The sequence below is a fragment of the Microcaecilia unicolor genome, chromosome 3 (assembly GCF_901765095.1).
Source record: "Microcaecilia unicolor chromosome 3, aMicUni1.1, whole genome shotgun sequence".
Taxonomy (NCBI): Eukaryota; Metazoa; Chordata; class Amphibia; order Gymnophiona; family Siphonopidae; genus Microcaecilia; species Microcaecilia unicolor.
In genome coordinates, this window is record NC_044033.1 from 503,044,156 (window position 1) to 503,070,462 (window position 26,307).

The window sequence follows — 26,307 nt, forward strand, 5'->3', positions numbered from 1 at the left end:
GTTTTCTGTCCCCATGAAGGATATAACAGACTTGTTTGGGACAGATCTACCTGTGGAAGGAGGCAGAGGGGGAGAGTTTGCCTGGCGTGATGGACCACTCCTTGCAGCATTAAAGGCCGGACACTGGATAGTTTTAGATGAGGTGAGACACCCAAGGATAGAAAAACTACACTTGAGCCTCTTTTATTAAAGAGTGGGTAAGATTTTGCACATACAGTGCAAAACCTGTGCAGTAATTGCAGGGCCCATGCTCAGGGCAGACAGTTAATGTACAGGAACTGCATTACCTGCAGTTCCAGATTGAATGGCCCACACTGCATTACTTGCGGTGGCAGGTAATGTGGGTGGCCACACTAACAGGAATGAATAAACAGTGCTTTTGCCCTCCCAACACAGTTCCACCCCAATTTCTGCTCCACCCTAATCTCTGTTTCCCTTCCCCTAATCTATATGCCCCCCCCCCCCCCGACATATCTGGGGGTTGTCTTCTGTAAATTGTGGTCCCAGATGGGAGCAGCTCCCACTTGGGCCTTGGTTGGGATCCAAAATAGCCACTATGCCTCTCTAGTAGTACTCTCATGGTACTTTTTTCTCTATTCTCTCCTTATGTGGAAGGATACCCCCTTTAATACTGTAAGACTACTGCTAGGGGGCATGGCAGCCATTTTGGATCTCAGTTGAGGCCTGGATGGGAGCAGAGGGGGACTGCTGCTGCCTAACCTAGAGTATATGACTCCTAGGTAGGTCCCTGAGGGGGTTGAGGATGTGGGGGCATTGAGCACATCTGGGCCAGGGTGTGTGCAGTCGGGGGTGATGGGGTTTGTTCCATGTCTGAATTAGAGATCTGGGGGAAGGGGGGGTGCATCACTGCACCTCCAGTGAGAAACGTCATGCTCTCAGTGGAGTCTCTTAAGTGCAGCTTCGCTATCGGCAATCATTACAGCTAAAGCATGGTACCAACTCACGAGTTAGCTGTCAAGACTGGCTCCTGTCCATTCTCACATTTGGTAGGGAATGTAGGATTTTTACTGTGTTGGCTTCTTTTTAACATAGAAAACATTGTGTGCCTGTGCTAATATCTATTGTGTGGTAAAACCTGCAACAACTGCTTATGCAGCTAGAAAAAAGCCCCTTAAAATGATACAAGTGCTTCTTGATGGCCTTATGGAAGGTAACTCCTGATGCCTGTACTTACAGAAAACTGTTAGTTTTCTTCTTTCTAAATGTGATGTTGGAGTTAATGCTTTTGGCTAATGCCAAAGATGTCTTGGAGGCTTACCTTAGCTGACAATAACCATGTTGGAGTCCTATCTACATTTCATTCTTTCCCTCTTAGTTTTGTGTATATCCATTTCTTCTATCTACAATGCTTAGTGAGTCTTCACATTCTTGTATATTTTTCACATTCTATCTTAAAAAAAAAAAACAACCCAAACAGGTCAGAATGCATTAAAGTAGGAGTTTGTTTCACTAATCTTCATAACATGCTCTACACTTTGAAGGAAAAATTGGAGGGGGCCAAACAAACCAATCTCTGGCCCTGCCCCCAAATTCTCTAATGCTGATGCTATATATTGGGCAAAATACTGGTGTGGTGCATTCTATTCTGCCTGTGAGAATAAGAAATTTAAATCTTAACGGCATAAATCTTCACATTCTTTGTCATAACAAATCCAAATTGTTTCTTTTCCAAAATCTTGCCTTAACAGGGCCTATAATAAGTTAATAGAACCTGTCATTGTCCAGCACTACAGTTGATTTGAATATTCCTGAAAGAAGAATCCAGCTGTTCTGTTAAAGGGAATCAAATTGAAACAACAGTTTAAACATGATTGACAGCTACTGAAAGAAATCTGAGGGGAAGATGCAGAAAGATGTGTGGTAGAACCAGCTAAATGCTGGTTCTGCTGCACGATTAATGGAAAAAAGACGCCTGTATGCAGTTAACAATGAGTATACAGATGACTGCAGCAGTTTGTGAAATGTCATCCTTCAAGTCAGTGCCTGAGTAGTGAGTAGCTTGGGCACTGACAGGAAAGGTGACATAAAAGTATATAGTGACAGGCAATCTCCATCAGCCTGACTTCCAAATAAGAGAAAAATTACCTTATTGCAGACTGACCCCCACCCAATGCATCCGAGGTACAGGGGTCTGGAGGGGTGACACTAGACATCAGGGAGTTCGTTCTCTCTCTTTTGTAAAGTCAAGTTGGATTTGGGGGAGGGGGGGGGGAGAAAGGGATGGGTGTCGCTAGACACTAGAGCTTTTTAAGTCGGGAGAGGGGGCTAGTAAACACCAGGGATATTTTGGTAGGGGTGGGTTGTCAGGGTCTTGACAACTTTTGGGGTGGGGGGGGGGGGGGTTCTTGCTCATTTTGCCATGATGCAAAGAGTGAGCCAAACCACCTATGCTGCTTCTGACCTGGTGGTAAAATTTTTATGTGCTTGCCTGGTTTAGCTCTTCATTGGGGCAGAATATAGCTAATAGCCTCTTTTGCCATTTATTTACTTAGATTTTGCTGATCATGCACCAGCGCACAGCCTTTGTTTGCATTGGGCGGCTCTTAAATTGATGGTTAACCCGCTAATCTCTTTCTAACTGAGCGGTCTCACAATGTAGCTTTCTGCACTGACCCCTCTGATTGTTATTCAGAGATGCATATTGGGGCAAGGATATAAAAAACTTTCAATGTGTTTGAATGCCCTTTAAGGCAATATGAGATACATCTTTGTAAAGTAAAAATACTTGGATATCAGCAAGATACTATGTTGATCATGCTGTCCTTTCAGAGTTGGATATTTTTATGTTTGTAAGCTCCTCTGGGCAACTTTATGAAGCTACTAGGGTGGGGTATAAATTTTGTCAAAATGAATGTGTGGGCTAAGAAAACTGCTGAGAGAAGTCTAGTATTACATTATAGAACTGCAGACGTCTCTGGGTGACATTGGGGGAAAATGTTGGCTGTTGAACAATTTCAAGATTACTCCATAGACATGACCTGTATAGCAAGGTAACAAGAAGGAATGCATAAGAAGAGCCATTTGATCTGAAACACACCGTTTGTGAAGAAATACTTAAGAGTCCCTGTGTGCATGGGGAAGAAGTTTCTCTTCTCTGATGAGATGCAAGTATAATAATGTTTTGGTCTCAATGCTAAGCAGTATGTTGGCATAAAAGAAACAGAGCACCTAACCCTAGTACCATCCAACAATAAAGCATTGTGGTGACACCATTATATTGTGGGGATGCTTTTCGGCAGCAGGAAAGGGAGGATTTATGAAGATGGGGGATATGACGGGTGGTGCAAAGTCCAAGCAGATCATAGAGGAAAACCTGGTTGTCTTTATAGACTTGTGAGAAAATCCACCTTTAAACAAGACGATGATCACAAATAAAGCATAATGGAGTGGCTCAACTAGAAGAAAGCAAATGTCCTTTAAGCACAGACCTAACTCCAGCAGAAAATCTATGGCAAGGCGTGAAGACTGCAGTTCACAGACTATGCTTAGCCAGCTTGCAAAAGCTGGAGGTATGCTGCCAAGAGGAATGGGAAAAAACTGCACCATCCTGCTGTGCAAAGTTGGTAGCTTGTTACCTTAAACATTCATGGCTGTTCATGATTCTTGTTCCCTAGTGGAAGTCCCTTCAGAAACATTAAGATTCATGCATTTTTTTTTTTAATTCTTAATTATTGAATGTTTAGATTAAAAGGTATATTGTGTTGGTCAGTGAAACTGTCTCATTCTTTGGTGCATTTGAATTCTGTTTTTCAGACTTCAGAATGTGAAAAATGTACACGGGTGTGAATAAGTTTTGCAAGACACTGTATATTGTAGGCTCTTGGAATATGGGAGCTTTTACCAATTTAATGTCTAGTATATGTGTGAAAATGATGGTAAGAATGAAAGGTTATTGTTTTATTTCCATGTAACAGCTGAACCTAGCTTCCCAGTCAGTGTTGGAGGGGCTGAATGCTTGCTTTGACCATCGAGCAGAGGTTTGTATTCCTGAACTGGGCATGACTTTCCAAGTACAACACGAGAAGACAAAGATCTTTGGGTGCCAGAATCCTTACCGGCAAGGAGGTGGAAGGAAGGGACTTCCAAGATCATTCTTAAATAGATTTACACAGGCAAGTGATCTTTGTTGTTTCTGCCCTTGACAGCTTCTTCTGAGGCTCATAATATGTATTTCAAACTCTTCTGTGTCCTGCAAACTCACTCCTCTGCAGTCTTTGTTAGTTCCTGCAGATTTTCAGAGTTTAGTGTTGTCGGTCTCATCTGATAATCTACAAAAAATAGATATAGATGGGAGTTTGTTGCCACCACAAGGCAACAGCAAATTAGAAAAAGTCTTTTAACTTTTGTAAATTTAATTTAACGATATTAAAAAATAGAAAAAAAACCTATATAACTGGAATACCCTAATAAAATATCTAATAAAATTCCCAAAAGGATAAATTAAAAGCAGTTGTAGAAGGTGTAGTCCAGTCAAAAGATAATAAATTTTAAGGTGTGAATTGGAAGGCTTCAGTGTGAATTATGAGCCATAAAACAAACCAATTTCTTGCCAGAAATGCTTGATATTTTCAAGAGTGAATCATTTATTTTCTAAGTTCACTTGGGACCACACCATCATTGGGCTGCTAGTGTGCTGCAAGTACTCAAATAAATCGTGAAATAGTTACTAACTAGACATACTCCCTCTACAATATACTAATTGAAATAGTCTCTGCAACTACCCGATCTTAATCCAAAGCATCCCACAGTTTACTATCACAATCAAACATGGGTCTGTATTTCAATGTCCACAAAGATGCACAAATCTATCAAGTGTCTGCCTGATATTCCTTTATAAAAGCAGCCAGCTGTTTCAACAGAGCTCCGTTTCAGAAGACAACCTCCTTCATCAAGAACCTGCTACTTTCATGGCTGTCTTGTGGAAAAGCTCTCGTGTGGTTGCACAAAGTGGGTCTGCTAATGGAAGAGGAGAGTAGCACCAAATGCGCAGAAGTTATCTACTTCCTGAAGATGACTTCATATCTGCTACACATCACAAAATTGTATCCCACTCAATGTTGTCATTTAAACCTCTGGGTTTGATTGCTTCTAATAAAAAAAAAAATCCAAAGTTAAGAACATAAAAATAGCTATACTGGGTCAAACCAATGGTCCATTTATCCCAGTATCCTGCTTCCAGCAGTGGCCAATCCAGGTCACAGGTACCTGGCAGAAACCCAATTAGTAGCATCATTCCATGCTAAGTTGAATTTGTTTTATCACCAGAATAATTAGAGGAAGGTAGTTCACTCAAGACCACACCATCATCGTGGTCATGTGTTCTGTCAATTGAGATGGATAATCATTGAAGAAATTGATTCACTCTTGAAAATATTGAGTATTATAGCCAAGAACTTGGTTTGTCTTATGGCTCGTAATTCATACTGAGGCCTTCTATTCACACATTAAAATGTATTATTTTTTGATTGGACATACACCCTGTACAATTGCTTTTGATTTATTATTTTGGGAATTTTATTAGATATTATATAATTTAATTTAAGAAGTAGACAGCACGTAGGTGAAAGAATCATATTTTAGGGGAGGGGGAGTGTTTTTATATTGCTTTCAAGTAGTTAGAAACAGAGGTCATTGTCTTTTTCAGGTAGATGAAGACAATATGAATCAATTTATTAATTTGATTTTAGCTCATACCTTTCCAGTAGTAGCCCAAGGCGAGTTGCATTTAGGTACAGTAGGTATTTTCCTGTCCTTGGAGGTTTTGTACTTAAGACAATGGAGAGTTAAATGATGTGCCCAAAATCTCAATGATTGTCAGTGGGATTTTGAACCCTGATCTCTCCAGTTGTCAGCCAGCTGCTGTAAACATTAGATAAGGATGGGAGTGAGGGGGTGCGGGGTGGGCAGGCGAGGAGAGTAGAATAGGCTGCAATGTGTTGTACATAATCGCATTTTCTATGACTCAGTCTTTGTTCTGTAGGTATATGTGGATCAGTTATCTTTGTCGGACATGGAGTTTATCGCAAATACCATGTTTCCTGCCATTGGAAAGAGCACCATTGCTAAAATGGTTGCTTTCAACAATAAGGTATTTTTATTTTTTTAATATAGAAATAAAATATATTGATGTGACTTGAGCCTTTTCCCCCTGTAACAGTTGTATTATTTTGGGCTAAATATGTGGAGCCATCTCTGTCCCATCTGGTTTTAGAGGGTTTTCTCTTCCACTTATCCATTCTTTATTCATCTTGCAAGTTGGAGGTAGGCAAATTTCAACAGGCAGCCCTGTGTCCTTGAAGTAAAAGCAATTTGCTGAAACAGCATTTTTCAGAGATTGTTTGTGGTTTTCCTCTTCTTTTAGAACTTTTTTTGAAGTGACCTGGTATGTTAACTTACTTTTGAAAGCTTGCAAATGGAAACTAGAGGCAAGACCTGTGATTATTTACAATGAGCACTTTCTTGACTGTTCCAGCTTCTAAGCAATTTATTCCCTTGCAACTAGTTCTTATTACTGGTAATGTCCTTAGGAAAGGAGGGGGGTGATCTTTGAGGGAAAGATTGCCCTTATCTGTACACTTAGGGGTTGAGAACCCACCTTTTCACTGCTGCTTTTTAGCTCCTAGCTACTACTCAATTGCCCTCCCCTTGTCCCTTCCTTCCTTCTCACCCATTACTTCCCTCACCCATAACTGTCTTGTCTGTCTGTATTATTTAGATTGTAAGCTCTTTTGAGCAGGGACTGTCTATTTGTATCAGATGTTCAGTGCTGCGTGTGTCTGGTAGCGTTATACAAATGCTAATAATAATAATAATAATATTATGCAAAATTTATCCCACTAAAGTCTAGATAAGTCCCACTTACTGGTCTATATCTAGACTTTAGCAGCATTATCTGGGTAATGCCTTAGTATGGGTTGTTTGGATCAGTGGTTTCCAAACCTGGTCCTGGAGGCACCCCAGCCAGTCAGGTTTTCAGGATATCCACAATGAATGTTCATGAGAGAGATTTGCATGCACTGCCTTCACTGTACACAAATAGCTCTCATGAGTACTTATTGTGGATATCCTGAAAACCTGAATGGCTTGGGTGCTTCCCGGACTAGGTTTGGGAACCACTTTTTTGGCTACTACATTATTGTTTAATCATTGCCTTTTTGAAGAAATTCACCCAAGGTGCTGTATAGCAAGAATAATACAAACATAGGCAGTATAGCAGTAAACATATACAAACAACATGCTTGCCTTCTACAGTTTTTATTTATTAGTTTAGATGAGGTTTTTTGAACACTATTTCTTAATCTTTTCCAGATTGACCAAGAAGTAATGGTGGAAAGGAGCTGGGGTCAGAAAGGAGGACCTTGGGAGTTCAACCTGCGTGACCTTTTCCGCTGGTGTCAGCTGATACTTACTGATCAGTCACCAGGCTGCTATGATCCTGGCCAGCATGTGTTCTTGGTCTATGGTGAAAGGATGAGGACTAAAGCAGATAGCGAGAAGGTTAGATAGTCACCCTTTAGTTGCATTCATTTATGTTTAGAGAAATAACTGGAAATAGGATTTTAATAAATATGAAAAATGCAGAAATTTACAAGCAAGCATATTTTCCTAAAATGCTTATTGGATTGATCTTTCTAACTATATAAACGATGACAACAGTGGAACTGTTGGGGAATGCTCAACCTTTACTGACTGAGTTTTTGTTGTGTTTGGCCCACCCCCGGCATACTAGGATTCAAAATGGGGTTTTATGAATGTTGATTGGAAGACTTTTGTTACTCTCTATAAACAAGATGTCAGTGAGCAATTCCAGCAAAGAAAACAGTGGCATCACAATTAAAGGGGATTATTGATTGGTATGAACTTTCACCAAAGGCATAGGTTAGAATTGAACATAGTACATTGCAATCTTTATATTGGTCTAATCTGCTGTGGCAACCATTTACTGTGTCTTTAAAAGAGAATTGTATCTCCCCTTTCCTCATCTAGTGGGACCTAAATGTATCTTTGTTCCAATTCAGTCCTTATCGTTCTTTGCCCCACAGTAGGACCATAAGATTTTGGACAACTGGAGAAAATGTGGTATAATGAGAGTATACCAAATGTTTTTAGAGGGTGTGTAGGTGTTCTTTTCAGCAACTAAGAGATTTATGTAAACTACCAAACAGAGTTTTGTGTAACTCCAGACCTTCAATTGTTGCAGTCTCGGCCCATAGAGGGATGACTGAGTGCCAAGCCTTCTCCTTGGCAAGAGATTTTGGAAGAAGGGGCATATCAATGTAAAATTATAAGTTGTATGGTTTATTGACGTGATGGAAACTCTAAATTGAATTTTACTAACTCCTTGAAAGAGATGTTGGAGATATTTATTTATTTATTTGGTACATTTGTATCCCACATTTTCCCACCTATTTGCAGGCTCAATGTGGCTTACATAGTACCGTAAACGGCATTAGCCGATTCCGGTATGAACAATTACAAGGTGATATTGAGGCATATTCTCAAAGCACCTAGCACCTCTGGTAGAGGTTTGAGCTGGGAGAAAAATCGCTGCTTGAAGCTGCTTAAAAGCTAAGTAACGTTGTAAAACATAGCTTGTATAATAAAGCTTGAAATGAATTAGAAGATATTGGAGAAGAATATTTAAAGTGAACTATGAGAGGTTTTTTTGAAAAAGAAAAAAGTTTTTTTTTTTTTTTTTTTTTTAAAGGATCATGATAAAGGAAACAATACGAGTTGATCAATGACAATGTGAGCAAACACCATTAATACTTTTGGGGCATGGTTCCTGGATGGTGTATGTTGTTTAAAACTCTGAAGATCCCCGTTTAACAAATAATGTTAGTTTAGGAATGAAGATGGTGGTCACCCTGTGTTAGTGGAGGTAGAACTGCGTTATTCAGTGCTTTGAAAATCAGTGTAAGAACCTTGATTTCAATTCTGTAAACAATTCCCTTAATGGATTGTTAACAGGAAAATCACGTCACTGAGTTTTGGGCAACCTAGAGTTCTTGTAGCATGTAGCCTGTTATTCCAAACAATAAGACAGCCGTTCCCAACCCAGTCTTCGGTCAGTCCAGACATTGAGGCAGTATATGCAAATCCAACTCATGCATATTCATTGTGGATATCCTGAAAACCTGATAGGACTAGGTGTGTCCTGAGGACTGGTTTGGAAAAGGCTGCAATAAGATATTGCAATAATCCAAGTGGGGAAAATAATAACTTGCAAAATTGCCTGAAAATTCTCAATGGAGTAAATCCCGTAACCTACGTAGTAATCTTAAAAAACAGTCCTAATTACATATCCAGTGTGACTCTTCATAGACAATGTGGTATCCAACCATATCCCAAGACAGAGTTTCTTTCAAAATTGCAATATTGCATCCTTCTACCAGAAAACTTAAATGACAATTTGTTCATACCATCCTCAACAACAAAACTTGTGTTTTTCGAATGTTCAGTGTCCATCCCATCCTCAAAAACAAAACTTGTATTTTTCTAACATTCAGTTGAATCCTACTGGATGTTATCCAGTTTTGAATCATTTTAGTTACATGTGATAGGCCAGAGAAGATTTAATAGTTTTCAATCTGGAAAAAGAATTGTAAATCGTCTGCATAAAGTTTATAATGCAGACCAAGACAAGCCAGAAGTTTATAAATAGGTATCATATATAAATTGAACAACACTGGAGACTGGATGTTACTTTGTGGTGTTATATGAAAATTATAAAAGTAATAAAGATCTAAAAAAATGTAAAAATCCATTTAAAATGCTTAGTTTTGAGGTAATACAAATTTTTGTGGGAAGACAAAATCATGAGTATGAAATGAAAAGTTCCTAGTAAAAGATGTGCATATTACTTTTTTTTTTTTTTTGCTTTTATGCTTCACTTGCCTTTGAGATTTTTTTTATCTCTTGTTTTTTTGTGCCACTTCACACTTAATTACATTCTTCTCTCAACTGTTAATCTAATTGGGGGAGTCTGTGCTTTGTACAAATAGGCTGTTAGTAGGAGATCAAAGGAAGGATGTATTATTCTGGAGTAGTGTTTCAAGCAACATCCATTTAGAAACTTTACAGATCTTCCAAAAATAAGGGACTGGAATGTTTGTTTCCAAAACAGTTTTATTGTGGCGATAGGGAGGGCTCTCTCTGTTCTTTTGATGAGAATGCTTCCATATTTTTAATGCATAAAAAAACACATCTCTTCAACAAAGCCTACAAAAGTCACCCTCAATGAAACAAATCATTCCTTAAACTACCCAAGTACACCAAAAAACACCTCTCACACGACCTTACCTAACACCTTCCATCTAAATCTTCTTTCACCTCTGCTTGTGATCGACTGTTTTGAAATCATGTAACGACGTTATCATATCTATACTCTGTAAGCCACATTGAGCCTGCAAAAAGGTGGGAAAATGTGGGGTACAAATACAATAAATAAAATATTTTTATTCTTAATTACTATTAAACTGACCCTATGTCCACAATAAATTGTGTTTATGTCCAGTGTTCAGTTTTGATCACCTATTTTTTTTTTTTTTTTTTTTTTTAATTTCTTTTAGCTTCTTTCGGTGTTCAGGGAAGTATTTGGTTTGCATTCCAACCCTTATGTGGGAACACTTCAATTTCATATCACTCCATACAATGTTCAGGTAAGAGGCTGAATGCAAGTGGGAATCGAACCCAGTTCCCCAGGACCAAATTCCACCACTCTAACCACTAGGCCACTCCTCCATCCTCACTTTAATATTCCCTTATTTGTCCTGTTTGTCCTAATTAGATTGTAAGCTCTGTCGAGCAGGGACTGTCTCTTCATGTTCAGGTGTACAGCACTGCGTATGTCTAGTAGCGCTTTAGAAATGATAAGTAGTAGTAGTAGTAAGGTTGTCAATCTTTAGATTTTCTTATGCCTGTGCAAGCTCGATGCACATTATGGTTACAGAGGTTCAGATGTCTGCCAAGTATATCTTGCAGGCTTGATACTACATGACCACTTACTAAAGAGTTTTAGCTCTTAGAATTAAATAAACTGATTAAAAGGATATTAAGTGAGTTGCCTGTGGTTGGGGAGGTTTAGGATTCAGATATTTGACCATTAGCTCTGTGCTTCAGGGCCACATTTTACTCCCCATTTGGTCCACTTTACCCTATTTTCTATTTGCTTATGTAATACTCCATGGAATTGGTATTGCTAGAGTGATAGAGTTTACTAGAGCCCTGAGGGGAGGGAGGTCCCTGCCAGAGAGCTGGAGTGGTAGGATGTCCCTGGATGGGAGGAAACCCAGCTCATGGGGAGTAGTTTTGAAATAACATGCAAATAGTGCCCTGGTACTGAAGAGTGACAGGGGGAGGAGTCTGGGAAAAGAGAAAGCTGAAGTTATGCTCTTTAGTGGGGTGTTTGATTTCCTACAGGTCTTTGGTTGTTTGTATTTCTCGAGTTGCCCATATATCCCCTGCCATTATCCAGGAAGAGAGAGAAGGGAGTCTTAAATCTGGGGAGACTCACAAACTGAGAGAGGCAGGTTGCAGCTCCAGTAAGTGGCAACTGGGAGATAGTGTGCTACAGGTGTGTAGAGGAAGGCCCAGCCCGGGAGCAGGGGACCTGAGTCAGGGACAGCTTGTCCCGGAACTAGGGTGGATCAAAGGGAGGGGTCAGCGCTGGAGGAGGGATCAGATCAAGGGTGGTCTGGGCCTGAAAAAGTAAATCAGTGTAAAGAAGAGCACAGCCTTTGGGGAAAATATCTTTCTATAGGATAGGCATGGACAGGAGAAGCTGTAAATACCTGTAAATATAACATTAAATATCCTGTACATATAATTCGGGGAAGAAGTGGAAAAGGGATTTCCCCTTTGGGAATAACAACAAGGACTGTTTTGTTTGAGTCTTTTTGAGTATTGCCTGGTATGTGGTCTGGAGCTGAGGGATCTGATCCGCTCCAGAGGGTAAAGTATAGCCTCTCAAACCCTCAGTTCGCTATTCCGGACCATTGATCCACTCCCAAGGTCGACTGCATGTGTGCTGGAACCGTTGAGTGAGGGGAAATTGGCCCTGAATGTGAAACTGAACCGAGATCTGTTTGTGGCCCAAGGCCAGAGCTAGTGCATGTGTGAGATCCAGGTTGCACCTAGGTAAAGACGTGTGTACCATTGTTTCTATTTCAGATTGGCTATTCCGTCCTTACTCGTGGTACCTGTGTCCCTCCTTTGTCCCATGGTCAGCTTGCTCTCCTCCACAATTCGTTGCAGTCACTGGAATCCGTCATGAAATGCGTCCAAATGGGCTGGATGGTAATCCTGGTAGGACCTGCGACTGTTGGAAAGAGCAGCCTAATTCAGCTACTGGCTCTCTTGACAGGTCATAGGTTAAAGATCATGACCATGAACAGTGCAATGGATACCACTGAGCTTTTGGGGGGCTTTGAGCAGGTAACTATAATGTCATTGTTTCCATTGATGTAACAATATATGCAGGAGTTGGGGACAGATGCTTCTAAATTGCTTTCACTTTCATTCAAATTACAATGAAGTCTCGGTTCCCGCAGTTTGAAAGATCCATTTCATATGCAAGGAAGTGAGTTCTGAAGTAAAATGTATATAAAACTCAATGATCTTAAAGTGTTAAGGAGATTTAGCTCAACTGCTGTATCCAAATAATACTTCCAACAGCCATGTTGACCATTAGAACTAAGAAAAATCTTTTTTTTTTTTTAACATTACTGAGAAGATGTTTGAAACAAATTTCTTGTTTAGGCAAACCCATCTTTATGGCTTCATATAAACTGTTGTTGTGCTTTTCTGCAGAGCACTGTGAGAAATTGGTGTTAGCATTAAAATGCAGTACGTTATAATACAGTACAGCTGTTTATATTCTGCAGTTTCCAATCAGTTTAGTTCATTGTGGATTACAATAAGAGAGCCAGACATTTCTAGGAAGTCACAATTAAAGAGATCAGTACAAATAAAAATACAATATAAAAGTTAAAGATTAGACTTCTAAAAATGTTTAAAAAAAAGAAAGGAGTAGTGTTCACTTCTGACAAAGGCACTTATAGTCCATTTTGGATCTAATATATATTGTTAGGGTATTGCAAATTTTGGTAGCTTGGTAAGGAGAAAACTGTTTTATACCCTTAGCTGATGGAAAGTACATTACTGGTCAGTACCCATTATGGAGTGCTCTGTTTGATGGAGCAGATTATTAGTAATTGGGACATGTAAGACCAGGCTGGGCTGTGAATTATCGTAAATACCACAATAACATAGGAAAACAAAGTTTAGCTCTAGGATAAGTGACTAGCAAGTCACTTTTTTTTTTGTTACATTTGTACCCCGCGCTTTCCCACTCATGGCAGGCTCAATGCGGCTTACATGGGGCAGTGGAGGGTTAAGTGACTTGCCCAGAGTCACAAGGAGCTGCCTGTGCCTGAAGTAGAAATCGAACTCAGTTCCTCAGTTCCCCAGGACCAAAGTCCACCACCCTAACCACTAGGCCACTCCTCCACTGTTGCTACTATTTGAGATTCTACATGGAATGTTGCTATTCCACTAGAAGTCGGCCCTTGCAGATCACCAATGTGGCCGCGCAGGCTTCTGCTTCTGTGACTCACAGAAACAGAAGCCTGCGCAGCCTTCTACATGGAATGTTGCTAGTGGAATAGCAACATTCCATGTAAAATCTCCAATAGTATCTATTTTATTTTTGTTACATTTGTACCCCGCACTTTCCCACTCATGGCAGGCTCAATGCGGCTTACATGGGGCAACGGAGGGTTAAGTGACTTGCCCAGAGTCACAAGGAGCTGCCTGTGCCTGAAGTGGGAATCGAACTCAGTTCCTCAGTTCCCCAGGACCAAAGTCCACCACCCTAACCACTAGGCCACTCCTCCACTCAAAGAAGAGATTTAAAATTAGGATACTTGCTGGAATGAAGAGATTTAAAATTAGAATACTTGCTTGAATGAAAGTGCTTGTTTTTCTGTTGAATGCATCTGCTACTCCACCTAAGAACGACTGCTTTTCATTATTCCTGAGTCCAGTTCCCTCTGGCTGTAGAGTATGACTATCCCACCCCTTTGTATTTTGCAGGTTGACATCAATAGGCCCTGGCGGTGTTTTTTGGAGAAAGTGGAGAGCACAGTGCAAGCACTGCTGAGGGACAGTCTCCTGGCTACAGATGTTTCCGTAGAGGAGACGGAGGTCCTTTTGCGGGCCTGGAGCACATTCAGCCTGACCTGCAAGTCTGACGCTCCTGGAGAAGGGGCCAGAAGTATCGCCCCAGAGCTAGTGAATAAACTGGAGAGAGTCCTTGCCCTTATCCAGAGACAGAACAACAAAACAAATACCTTCTCAAAAGCAGGTACCGTGTATGTGAGGAGCGACATAATGACCGTTTCTTTTTTCATCTAGTTCTTGTCCATAAATAAGTTGGAATTAGTGTCAAGACCAACCTGGATCAATGTCCTATCTGAAACAGCTAAGGGTGGGCAAAACATGGCAGCAGTGACTTCTAAAATTTGAAGAAGGACCACTGATAAATGAATCTCCAAGAACAAGCAGGATAGTTAAATTCTCACAGATGGGTGATATCATCTGACAGAGCCCATGTGGGAGCTTTTCTCTAACTCTGAAGTGTAATATACAAAGATTCTATACAAGCACACTTTTTTTTTCCAGAGATAGGTAAGTGGTAGAACTAGAGGACATGAATTGAGCTTTGTAGGGTGGTAAATTTAGGAGTAACATCAGGAAATACTTTTTCATGGATAGGGTGGTGGATGCCTGGAATACCCTTCTGCTGGATACAAAAACAGTGGCAGAATTCAAAAACTGCATGGGATAAACACGGAGGATCTCTAAATAGAGAATGGAATCGAAATACAATTTAAATTACTTTAACTGTTGATGTGTTATGGGTAGGAGTGGTGCTTAGTTGGAAAGTAAGGCCAGTGCTGGTTAGGTTTCTGCTGTCTTGAGTCCTGAAAATTGGAAAGACAGATTGGGATTAAGTATCACATTCATATCATTTGCTGTGAGAGCAGGTGCTGTGTATTTCAATGAGGGGAAGAACAGAAGTCACCGTAAGGTTGAAATTAGTGAGTAAAATGATAGCAATGTTGTTGGATTGTTGGTTTAATTATAAATTGGTAATTAATGTGATTGTGATGAGGTCCTAATAATAAAACCACTCAGACTATTGGCATGGTGTTGTGGTATTGTGGCACCATATATAACTGCCTATATGTGATAGGCATGGTGAAAAATGACTGATTGCTCTGGTTGTAAAACCAATGTTCAATTAAAAGGAGTGTAACCTGCATGGAGGTGGCAGGTGTGGCTCTGGCCCCCTTGTTGGATGGCCCTTGTAGGTCTTCATCTGCTGTAATTTACTGTGTTACTGTGCTCAGCCATGCATGCATGTGTGCTTGTTCCTGCCTGCTACTGTCAGGCAAGACCATATTAGTCTTTGTTTTTTCTTGGAGGTGATCAGGTATTTTTTTCATCATGGTTGCCTCTGCGCCTTTATTCTTCTTTCTCACCAAATTTCATGTAATGCTGTCGTACAGTAGTCTTCCCTAGAAAGGATTTTCAGTTGTTTTAAGTTTCCTTAATTTTTTTGTTTGCCAGCTTGGTGTAAGCTGGCAAACAAGGGCACCGTTTGGGTACTTTTTTTCTCAAGAAGGTCCCGCCAGTAGCATCAAGAAATGCTTATGGTGCAACAGAATGTCCATTATTGATACAGTTGGTGATTTCAGTGCCTAGGGCCCAACCGTGATCCCCTTTGTATTCTCTGTTCACAAATGTTAGGTACTAATATAAATCTTCCACATAGAAATAAATGTATATAGAGAAGCATTCATATAAAATTCCAGTGAACTTTAGTGAAAATTAGTGCAAGAAGATTTCTCAGAGGATAAGCAGGCTATAATCTCACAACTGAGTGATGTCATCTGACTGAACCCTGTGTGGATGCTGCCCAGTGTACTATATCTGTAAGAAACCTTTAGCAGCATCCCACCGTGCATGCGTAGGTGCCTTCCTGTCTGACGAGTGAGTGCGGGACCAGCAGTTTTTAGTTTTCTGCAGAACTGAGAGGTTGCGTCTGTGATCTTTTCTCAGCAGGTCAAACATTTTAACTTTGTGGGTGCCTTCCATGGAGCTATTTTGGCTTCTTGCCTCACCTTTTTAGTTTTCCTTACTTTCTAGTGTCCTTAATGTGTCTCTCCCCCCCCCCCCCCCCCCCCCCCAATTTTAATTTTCTTTTTTTTTCAGCTCCCAAGGCCGTCTTAGGCCTGAGCTTAGGTCAGATAGCATCAACCTTTTTCTGGGGTCAGCGCCTTTTTGTCCCCCCTCACCATTGAGCCATTTAATTTTGTGTTGCCTTTTTCCCTTCATGCCCCAGAAGGACTTGCATCCTCAGTTTGTTTAATATTTTTATGAGTTCACTGGAATTTTATATGAATGCTTCTCTATATACATTTCTTTCTATGTGGATGATTTATATTAGTGCCTATCATTTCAGGATTTGAAGAGGGTTATAAACTGATACAGGACTGTATAAATAAAACACAAAATTGGGCATCTGAAAACTATTTAAAGCTTAATACAGATAAAAGGGAAATGGGACTTCATATACCGCCTTTCAGAGGTTTCTGCAACTACATTCAAAGCGGTTTACATATATTCAGGTACTTATTTAGTACCAGGGGCAATGGAGGGTTAAGTGACTTGCCCAGAGTCACAAGCAGCTGCAGTGGGAATCAAACTCAGTTCCCCAGGATCAAAGTCCACTGCAGTAACCATTAGGCTGCTACTCCACTCCTAAAACAAAATTACTTTACTTTTGTGAGACGTTGGATATTCCAAAAGCTATTACTATAAATTTGGGATAGGAGTTAAAGTTTGAATCTTCTTCAAGGGTACTAGGTGTAGTACGTGATACACAATTGAATATGAAAAAATCAGATAAATTCTCTATGTAAAAGAATTTTCTTTAAATTACATCAGTTGCGGGCAGTGCGTTCTTTCTTTTCTCCGAGGACAAGCAGGCTGCTTGTTCTCACGACTGGGTTGACGTCCATGGCAGCCCCCACCAACCGGAACAAAACTTCGTGGGCGGTCCCGCACGCAGGGCACGCCCACCGCGCATGTGCGGCCGTCTTCCCGCCCGTGCGCGACCGTTCCCGCTCAGTCTTTTCTATTCCGCGCTGGAGAGAGCCGTGTTCGTCTCTCTCTGTCAGCCCCGGAAACCGGATTGCGTTTTCGCGCGAATCTTCTTATTTTTTCGTTGTTTTTTTTTTTTTTAAAGAAACTAAAGAGAAAACGCGAACAAAAAAAAAAACGCTGAACTTGGTTTTTCCCTCGTCTCTTAGCGGGGGCATCGCCTTGTGGCCGCGCGGTCGATTTATTTTCGAGGTGTGATTTTTACCGCCACCATCGACGACTTTGATTTCGCCGACGCGATTATTCCGTCGATGTCCTCGAAGGTCCCGAGTGGATTTAAAAAGTGTGGTCTGTGCGGCCGGCATATCTCGCAGACAGACACTCACGCTTGGTGCCTCCAGTGCCTTGGGCCGGAGCACAATACCAAGACGTGTACTTTGTGTCTCGGTCTCCGGAAACGGACACAAGTAGCGAGGCAAGTTCTTCGGGACTGTCTTTTTGGAACTTGCGCCGAACCCTCGACGTCGACTTCGACGGCATCGGTGGCCGGTTCTTCGGTACCGGTACCGATGTCCACGAAATCGGCACCGATGGCATCGACCCCAGGAGCACAGGTCCCGTCGGCCCGCCGGTCCTCCGGTGAAGGCAGGGGTGAGAGGCCGCGTGGGCAATCGGCCCCGGTCACTCCCTCTACCCAGGGCCCTCGGGACCGAACCCTGTCAGACCCGGTCCCTCGAGGTCGAGGGGGATCGACCTCCTCCTCCATTCCACCCAGCGCCGATGACGGGCATTGCAAGAAGACGAAGAAGCACTGTCATCGGTCGCCCTCGATGCATCCGGCTCCCGGCGCCGGAGATGAGTCGACGCCGAAGAAGCGGCAGCGTCGAGAGGAGAGGTCCCCCTCTGTTGTAGAGGTACCGCCGCGTCAGGGTCCCAGCACTTCGGTGCAGTCTCCTGGACCCGAACAGCTTCCGGCACCGACGCCTCTACCGGCCCCCTCGCCTTTCCCGACAGCGGGCCTGGACGAGTGCCTCCGAGCCATCCTTCCTGGGATTCTGGAAGGGCTGATGCGCCAGACTGTGCCGGCGTCGGGGGGTGCTTGCGCCCTCGGCGCCGTTGACTGTGGCGCCGGCGTGCTCTAGCCCGGTGCCGAGGCCTTCGACGCCGACGCCGCTTGCGGTGCCGGTCTCGACTGCCACGCAGGTGGAGTCCCCGTCGACTTCGATGGAGGGAGCTTCATCCCCGCCGGCGCAGGAGTCCACCGCTCGACGACGCCACCGAGGCCTCGGTGCCTCGACGTCGAGCCGGGCCCGGTTGAGGACTGAGCTGCAAGATCTCATGTCCGACACCGAGGAAGAGGCCTCGTGGGGGGAGGAGGAGGACCCCAGATATTTCTCCTCAGAGGAGTCTGTGAGCCTTCCCTCCGACCCCACTCCTTCACCAGAGAGAAAGCTCTTGCCACCTGAGAGCCTCTCCTTTGCCTCCTTTGTCAGGGATATGTCTATTTGCATTCCCTTTCCCGTGGTCTCTGTGGATGAGCCGAGGGCTGAGATGCTCGAGGTCCTCGACTATCCATCACCACCTAGAGAGTCCTCCACGGTACCGTTGCACAATGTCCTCAAAGAGACACTGCTTCGGAACTGGTTGAGACCACTATCTAACCCCACCATCTCCAAAAAAGCAGAGTCCCAATACAGAATCCACTCGGACCCAGAGTTAATGCGGCCTCAATTGCCTCATGACTCGGCGGTCGTGGACTCTGCTCTCAAGAGGGCACGGAGTTCGAGGGATACCGCCTCGGCGCCCCCGGGGCGGGAGTCTCGCACTCTGGACTCGTTTGGGAGGAAGGCCTACCAATCTTCCATGCTCGTGACCCGCATCCAGTCTTACCAGCTGTACACGAGCATCCACATGCGGAATAATGTGAAGCAACTGGCGGACCTGGTTGACAAGCTCCCTCCGGAGCAGTCCAGGCCCTTTCAGGAGGTGGTCAGGCAGCTGAAGGCGTGCAGAAAGTTCCTGTCCAGGGGTATATATGACACCTGTGACGTGGCATCTCGTGCTGCGGCCCAAGGTATAGTGATGCGCAGGCTCTCATGGCTGCGTGCCTCTGACCTGGACAACCGCACCCAGCAGAGACTGGCCGACGTCCCTTGCCGGGGGGATAATATTTTTGGTGAGAAGGTCGAGCAGCTGGTGGACCAACTGCATCAGCGGGAAACCGCCCTCGACAAGCTCTCCCACCGGGCGCCTTCAGCATCCACCTCAGCAGGTGGACGTTTTTCCCGGGCCCGGCAGGCTGCGCCCTATGCTTTTACCAAGCGTAGGTACACCCAGCCGGCCCGAAGGCCTCGTCAGGCACAGGGACAGTCCCAGCACGCTTGTTTCTCGTCAACAGCGTGCGCCTAAGCAGCCCCCTGCGCCTCCACAGCAAAGCCGGGGACGGGCTTTTGACTGGACCCATGGGAACATAGCCGCCCTCAAAGTGTCCGTACCGGACGATCTGCCGGTCGGAGGGAGGTTAAAATTTTTTCACCAAAGGTGGCCTCTCATAACCTCCGACCAGTGGGTTCTCCAAATAGTGCGGTGCGGATACGCCCTGAATTTGGCCTCCCCTCCACCAAATTGTCCTCCGGGAGCTCAATCCTTTAGCTCCCATCACAAGCAGGTACTTGCAGAGGAACTCTCCGCCCTTCTCAGCGCCAATGCGGTCGAGCCCGTACCACCCGGGCAGGAAGGGCAGGGATTCTATTCCAGGTACTTCCTTGTGGAAAAGAAAACAGGGGGGATGCGTCCCATCCTAGACCTGAGAGGCCTGAACAAATTCCTGGTCAAAGAAAAGTTCAGGATGCTTTCCTTGGGCACCCTTCTGCCAATGATTCAGAAAAACGATTGGTTATGTTCCCTGGATTTAAAGGACGCATACACTCACATCCCGATACTGCCAGCTCACAGACAGTATCTCAGATTCCGCCAGGGCGCACGGCACTTTCAGTATTGTGTGCTGCCCTTTGGGCTCGCCTCTGCCCCACGGGTGTTTACGAAGTGCCTCGTGGTGGTAGCGGCGTATCTACGCAAGCTGGGAGTGCACGTGTTCCCATATCTCGACGATTGGCTGGTCAAGAACACCTCGGAGGCAGGAGCTCTCCGGTCCATGCAGTGCACTATTCGCCTCCTGGAGCTGCTGGGGTTTGTGATAAATTACCCAAAGTCCCATCTCCAGCCAGCCCAGTCTCTGGAATTCATAGGAGCTCTGCTGAATACTCAGACAGCTCAGGCCTTCCTTCCCGAAGCGAGGGCCAACAATCTCCTGGTCCTGGCTTCCCAGACCAGAGCGTCTCAGCAGATCACAGCTCGGCACATGTTGAGATTTCTGGGTCATATGGCCTCCACAGTTCATGTGACTCCCATGGCTCGTCTTCACATGAGATCTGCTCAATGGACCCTAGCTTCCCAGTGGTTTCAAGCCACCGGGAATCTAGAAGATGTCATCCGCCTCTCCACCAGTTGCCGCACTTCACTGCACTGGTGGACCATTCGGTCCAATTTGACCCTGGGACGTCCATTCCAAATTCCACAGCCCACAAAGGTGCTGACGACGGATGCTTCTTGCCTGGGGTGGGGAGCCCATGTCGATGTGCTTCACACCCAGGGATTGTGGTCCCTCCAGGAAAAGGATCTTCAGATCAACCTCCTGGAGCTCCGAGCGATCTGGAACGCACTGAAGGCTTTCAGAGATCGGCTGTCCTGTCAAATTATCCAAATTCGGACAGACAATCAGGTTGCAATGTATTACATCAACAAGCAGGGGGGCACCGGATCTCGCCCCCTGTGTCAGGAAGCCATTGGGATGTGGCGTTGGGCTTGCCAGTTCGGCATGCTTCTCCAAGCCACATACCTGGCAGGCGTAAACAGTCTGGCCGACAGACTGAGCAGAGTCATGCAACCGCACGAGTGGTCGCTCCATTCCAGAGTGGTTCGCAAGATCTTCCGAGAGTGGGGCACCCCCTCGGTGGACCTTTTCGTCTCTCGGCCCAACCACAAGCTGCCTCTGTTCTGTTCCAGACTTCAGACGCACGGCAGGCTAGCGTCGGATGCCTTTCTCCTTCATTGGGGGATCGGCCTCCTGTATGCTTATCCCTCCCATACCTTTGGTGGGGAAGACCTTACTGAAGCTCAAGCAAGACCGCGGCACCATGATTCTGATCGCGCCCTTTTGGCCCCGTCAGATCTGGTTCCCTCTACTTCTGGAGTTGTCCTCCGAAGAACCGTGGAGATTGGAGTGTTTTCCGACCCTCATTTCGCAGAACGACGGAGCGTTGCTGCACCCCAACCTTCAGTCTCTGGCTCTCACGGCCTGGATGTTGAGGGCGTAGACTTCACTGCGTTGGGTCTGTCTGAGGGTGTCTCCCGTGTCTTGCTTGCCTCTAGGAAGAATTCCATTAAAAAGAGTTACTTTTTCAAGTGGAGGAGGTTTGTCATTTGGTGTGAGAGCAAGGCCCTAGAACCTCGTTCTTGCCCTGCACAGAACCTGCTTGAATACCTTCTGCACTTATCAGAGTCTGCCCTCAAGACCAACTCAGTAAGGAATCACCTTAGTGCGATTAGTGCTTACCATTATCGTGTAGAAGGAAAAGCCATCTCTGGAGAGCCTTTAGTCGTTCGATTCATCAGAGGCTTGCTTTTTTCAAAGCCCCCTATCAAGCCTCCTGCAGTGTCATGGGATCTCAACGTCGTCCTCACCCAGCTGATGAAACCTCCTTTTGAGCCACTGAATACCTGCCATCTGAAGTACTTGACCTGGAAGGTCATTTTCTTGGTGGCAGTTACTTCAGCTCGTAGGGTCAGTGAGCTTCAATCCCTGGTAGCTCATGCTCCGTATACCAAACTTCATCACAACAGAGTAGTGCTCCGCATTCACCCCAAGTTCCTGCCGAAGGTGGTGTCGGAGTTCCATCTTAACCAGTCAATTGTCTTGCCAACATTCTTTCCCAGACCGCATACCCGCCCTGCTGAACGTCAGTTGCACACATTGGACTGCAAGAGAGCATTGGCCTTCTACTTGGAGCGGACACAGCCCCACAGACAGTCCGCCCAATTGTTTGTTTCTTTCGACCCTAACAGAATAGGGGTCGCTGTCGGGAAACGCACCATCTCCAATTGGCTAGCAGATTGCATTTCCTTCACTTATGCCCAGGCTGGGCTGACTCTAAAGGGTCATGTCACGGCTCATAATGTTAGAGCCATGGCAGCGTCAGTGGCTCACTTGAAGTCAGCCACTATTGAAGAGATTTGCAAGGCTGCGACGTGGTCATCTGTCCACACATTCACATCACATTACTGCCTCCAGCAGGATACCCGACGCGACAGTCGGTGCTGCAGAATCTGTTTGGGGTGTAAATCCAACTCCACCCTCCAGGACCCGAATTTATTCTGGTCAGGCTGCACTCTCAGTTAGTTGTTCTTCGTAGGTCAATTTCTGTTATACCCTCGCCGTTGCGAGGTTCAATTGACCTCGGTTCTTGTTTTGAGTGAGCCTGAGAGCTAGGGATACCCCAGTCGTGAGAACAAGCAGCCTGCTTGTCCTCGGAGAAAGTGAATGATACCTACCCTCCCTCCTCCCCTTTGGAGTTGCGTTTCATCATTTTTGCTTGTCATTCAACTGAGCGGGAACGGTCGCGCACGGGCGGGAAGACGGCCGCGCATGCGCGGTGGGCGTGCCCTGCGTGCGGGACCGCCCGCTAAGTTTTGTTCTGGTTGGTGGGGGCTGCCGTGGACGTCAACCCAGTCGTGAGAACAATCAGCCTGCTGTCCTCGGAGAACACCTGCTACAGGTATGTATCATTCACTTTTTCCACAGCAGTTTTGTGTGATAGTATAGATAATTCTCTCACAAGTTGATTATTGCACTGTTTATTTATTGCATTTGTATTCCACATTTTTCCACCTCTTTGCAGAATCAATGTGGCTTACCATATATCATGAGTAATGGAATAGATTAGAAAATAGTCATTTAGTGTTCTGTATGCTGGTATACATCAACAGTTATTGAATAGGTTACAAACACTGCAGCCAGACTAATATTTGGTTGTAAGAAATATGATCACTTGCAACCTATTTTGAGAGTACTTCATTGGTTACCAGTGAAAGCGTGGGTGGATTTTAAAGTGGCTTGTTTATTGAGTCTGCAAATAGGGGGGAAATGTGGGGTACAAATGCAACAAATAAATAAGATCTTCACTGATAATTGTCCACTCTCTGTCAGTTATTAACTTAGATTGACAGTTCGTTTTGCTTCTCTTTTTAAGACTAGGTTTTCCTTTGTTCAGAAATATGTGATATAAAAGTATACGTGATAGTTCTTTTGCTTATCAATCTTGCAAGATCTGAAATATTATTCCTGTTTTATTTGAACAATTCCAAATTTAAAGTTTAGGCAGGCAGGCTGGCTAAGAATCCTGGTGGTTTGTGTTTTGGGTCCGTGGGTGCTTTCTAGGAACTGTGGGACCCCTGGCAATGTGGCCCCAGTGTCCTTAGAAACCACTGGGGAATTAAGTTGCGTATGGGAGACTCAACCAGAGGCAAATGTAACCCAGCAGGTGTGAAGAAGGGTATGCCAGAATAGAGCACGTGCACAGGTGGTAGTGGGTGAACAGGTGGTAGTGGGCCAGAATGGTGCTGGGACACACCCTCTAGGTGGCCGCAGGGTTATTCCCAGGTGGGTGTTAGGCATTCTGTGACACTTCCCTCCCCTTCTGGTGCAACTTCCTATTTTTAGAAGGGCGGAGGGAAAGGCATGGTGCAAGCTGGAGACAGCCTGTGAGTAGGGCTGATGCTGCAGCACTGAAGACTTCTGAAAAGGTCTGTACACTGGGGGAGTCGCTAGCAGGGCTGGGAGGGGAGGTTGAGACACAGGACCGTGTTGGGGGGGAGGGAAGGGAGGGAGTCCAGATTCTCAGGCAGTCAAGGCTCTGTATTCTTGGGTCGTCCGGATTTCCAGAATTCTACTGTAGTTTGGATAGGGTACCATCTTCAGCTATTGAATCTTCCTACAAAGTGAGCAGGCGATCCTGACGTCCACCAGCCACCCAGCTATCTACATTCCTAATGATGGAATCATCAACTGCAACAGCTGTCCTAACCTTTCCTGCCTGGGCAGAAGTTCTTGGAGACACATCCTCGGTGTGAGAGGATAGTGCATCCCCTTGTGGTTAGGTCCTGGCTACAGGAGTACTTCCTACTTCACCAGGGTGATGCTCTCCTTCCTTCTCCAAGGCTGCATAGGGGCTGCTAGACTGGTGGGACTTTTCTACAGCGTACCTGTAGGTCTCCTTTATCTACCTCTCTTTCTCCCTCAGCTCCTCCAAGTCTGCTACTCATTCCTCAAGAGGACGTTCTCTGAGTGCTATCGGACACACTTATAAACTGGGAAATAATCATAAATGTGACGCTGAATGCAAAAAATTGGATAGCACCCTTCTCGCTGCTTCTTTTTTTTTTTTTTTTCTTCCCCTAACACTGAACTAGGCCCTGCTGTGGTACAAAGTTCAAGTTTTAAAAATAGGAGGAAAAGAGTATGGAGACTAGCTGATAAAGATTCTACTTTTTTATTTTGTTTGCCTATCAGTAGCCTAAAATTCCTCCTTTAAACCCCAATCTTTGTTCCAAAGCACAGGGCAAAATAATGTTCACTTACCAGAGAAACGTCTTCTTCTCTCAGAACTACTCCCATATATGTCTTTGTTAGTGAACAGAGATCTTTCTCCATGATTTTCTTTCAATTTTTAGCAGCTTTTCAGTCTCACAATTCCATTTCTAGCCTTCCTCCTTTCCCCAATATACTTGAAAAGTCTTATCACCTCTTTGTCTGTAGCCATTTTTCTTCTGTGCTTTTGCCAGCTGTATTTCTTTCTTCACTTCTTAGAATTTTATATAGTATTATTTTCTTTGTTCTTTCTGCGTTCTTCTGTAGTTCATAAATGCCACCTGTTTTGCTTTTATTTCTTCAGACCGTTGTTTGGTGACCCGTATGGGTTTCCTTTTCCTCTTGAGTTTGTTTACTTTTCTTATATAAAGATCTGTTGCCATTTTTATTGCTCTTTTCAACTTGGACCACACTGATTTTCCACTTCTCTTTAACCTCTCATTGTGCTAGCTCTTTACTCAGATATTCCTGTATTTTACTAGAGTTAGCATGTTTGAAATCCAAGACTTTATTTATTATTTATTTATGGTTCATTTATACCCCACAGTTTCCCACAATTGCAGGCATAATGTGGCTTACATGAATTACAAAAGTAGAGAAGTACAACACATGAATTTTACAGCAGAATAAGGAGAGAACACTAACAACAATTAGGGTGACTAATAAGCAGAATTACTAATGGAGTAAGTTTTTTCAAAAAGGAACGTTTTCAACATCTTCTTGAAAAGGTGATGATCAGATTGAGATTTTAGGTTCAGAGGTAAAGCATTCCAAGTCTTCGGGCTGGAGTAGTGAAAGGTAGAGGCAAAAAGAAGCTTGTATTTGACACCCCGGCAAGATGGATAATGAAGTTGGAGATAGGTACGGGCTGTGTTGATGGCATTTCTAGGTGGGAGGTCTATTAGAGGAATCATGTATTCCGGAGCTAGACCGTAGATAATTTTATGCGTTAAAGTGCAGAGCTTGAAAGCGATTCGCTCTCTAACTGGGAGCCAGTGCAGATTGAGACGTAGAGGTTGCGCGGGAACAATGCGCGATTTGCCCAGGATGAGTCTTGCAGCAGTGTTCTGGGCAGTCTGGAACTTTCACAGTAGTTGCTCCTGGCGTTGTGTACCTACACTCGCCTTTAGCTTCTATATTGAACCATATGGTGTAATGATCACAACTGCCCAGGGGGGCACCCACTTGAACATTAAACACATTCTCCCCATTTGTGAGCACGAAATCCAGCATCACCTCTTCTCTGGTGGGTTCTGTCACCCCACCGTTTGCTTGTGGAGAGCACTTTGAAAGGCATCTGCTATCATTCTACTTCTTTCTGTAGATGGAACACTCCAGTCTGCATCTGGCAAGTTGAAATCTCCTAGCAACAGAACCTCACCTTTCAATCCCATCAAACAAATGTACAGGAT

General features: G+C 44.2%; 1 protein-coding gene across 1 annotated transcript in view; it reads left to right on the top strand.

Annotated features, from left to right (window-relative positions):
* Positions 1-26,307, top strand: part of MDN1 (midasin AAA ATPase 1) — a 548,987-nt gene that overhangs the window by 220,100 nt on the left and 302,580 nt on the right. The window contains exons 37-43 of the mRNA XM_030199093.1: positions 20-142; positions 3,936-4,133; positions 6,002-6,109; positions 7,330-7,518; positions 10,593-10,682; positions 12,193-12,456; positions 14,116-14,386. Coding sequence (XP_030054953.1) covers positions 20-142; positions 3,936-4,133; positions 6,002-6,109; positions 7,330-7,518; positions 10,593-10,682; positions 12,193-12,456; positions 14,116-14,386 — 1,243 coding nt within the window. The remainder of the gene's footprint in view (positions 1-19; positions 143-3,935; positions 4,134-6,001; positions 6,110-7,329; positions 7,519-10,592; positions 10,683-12,192; positions 12,457-14,115; positions 14,387-26,307) is intronic.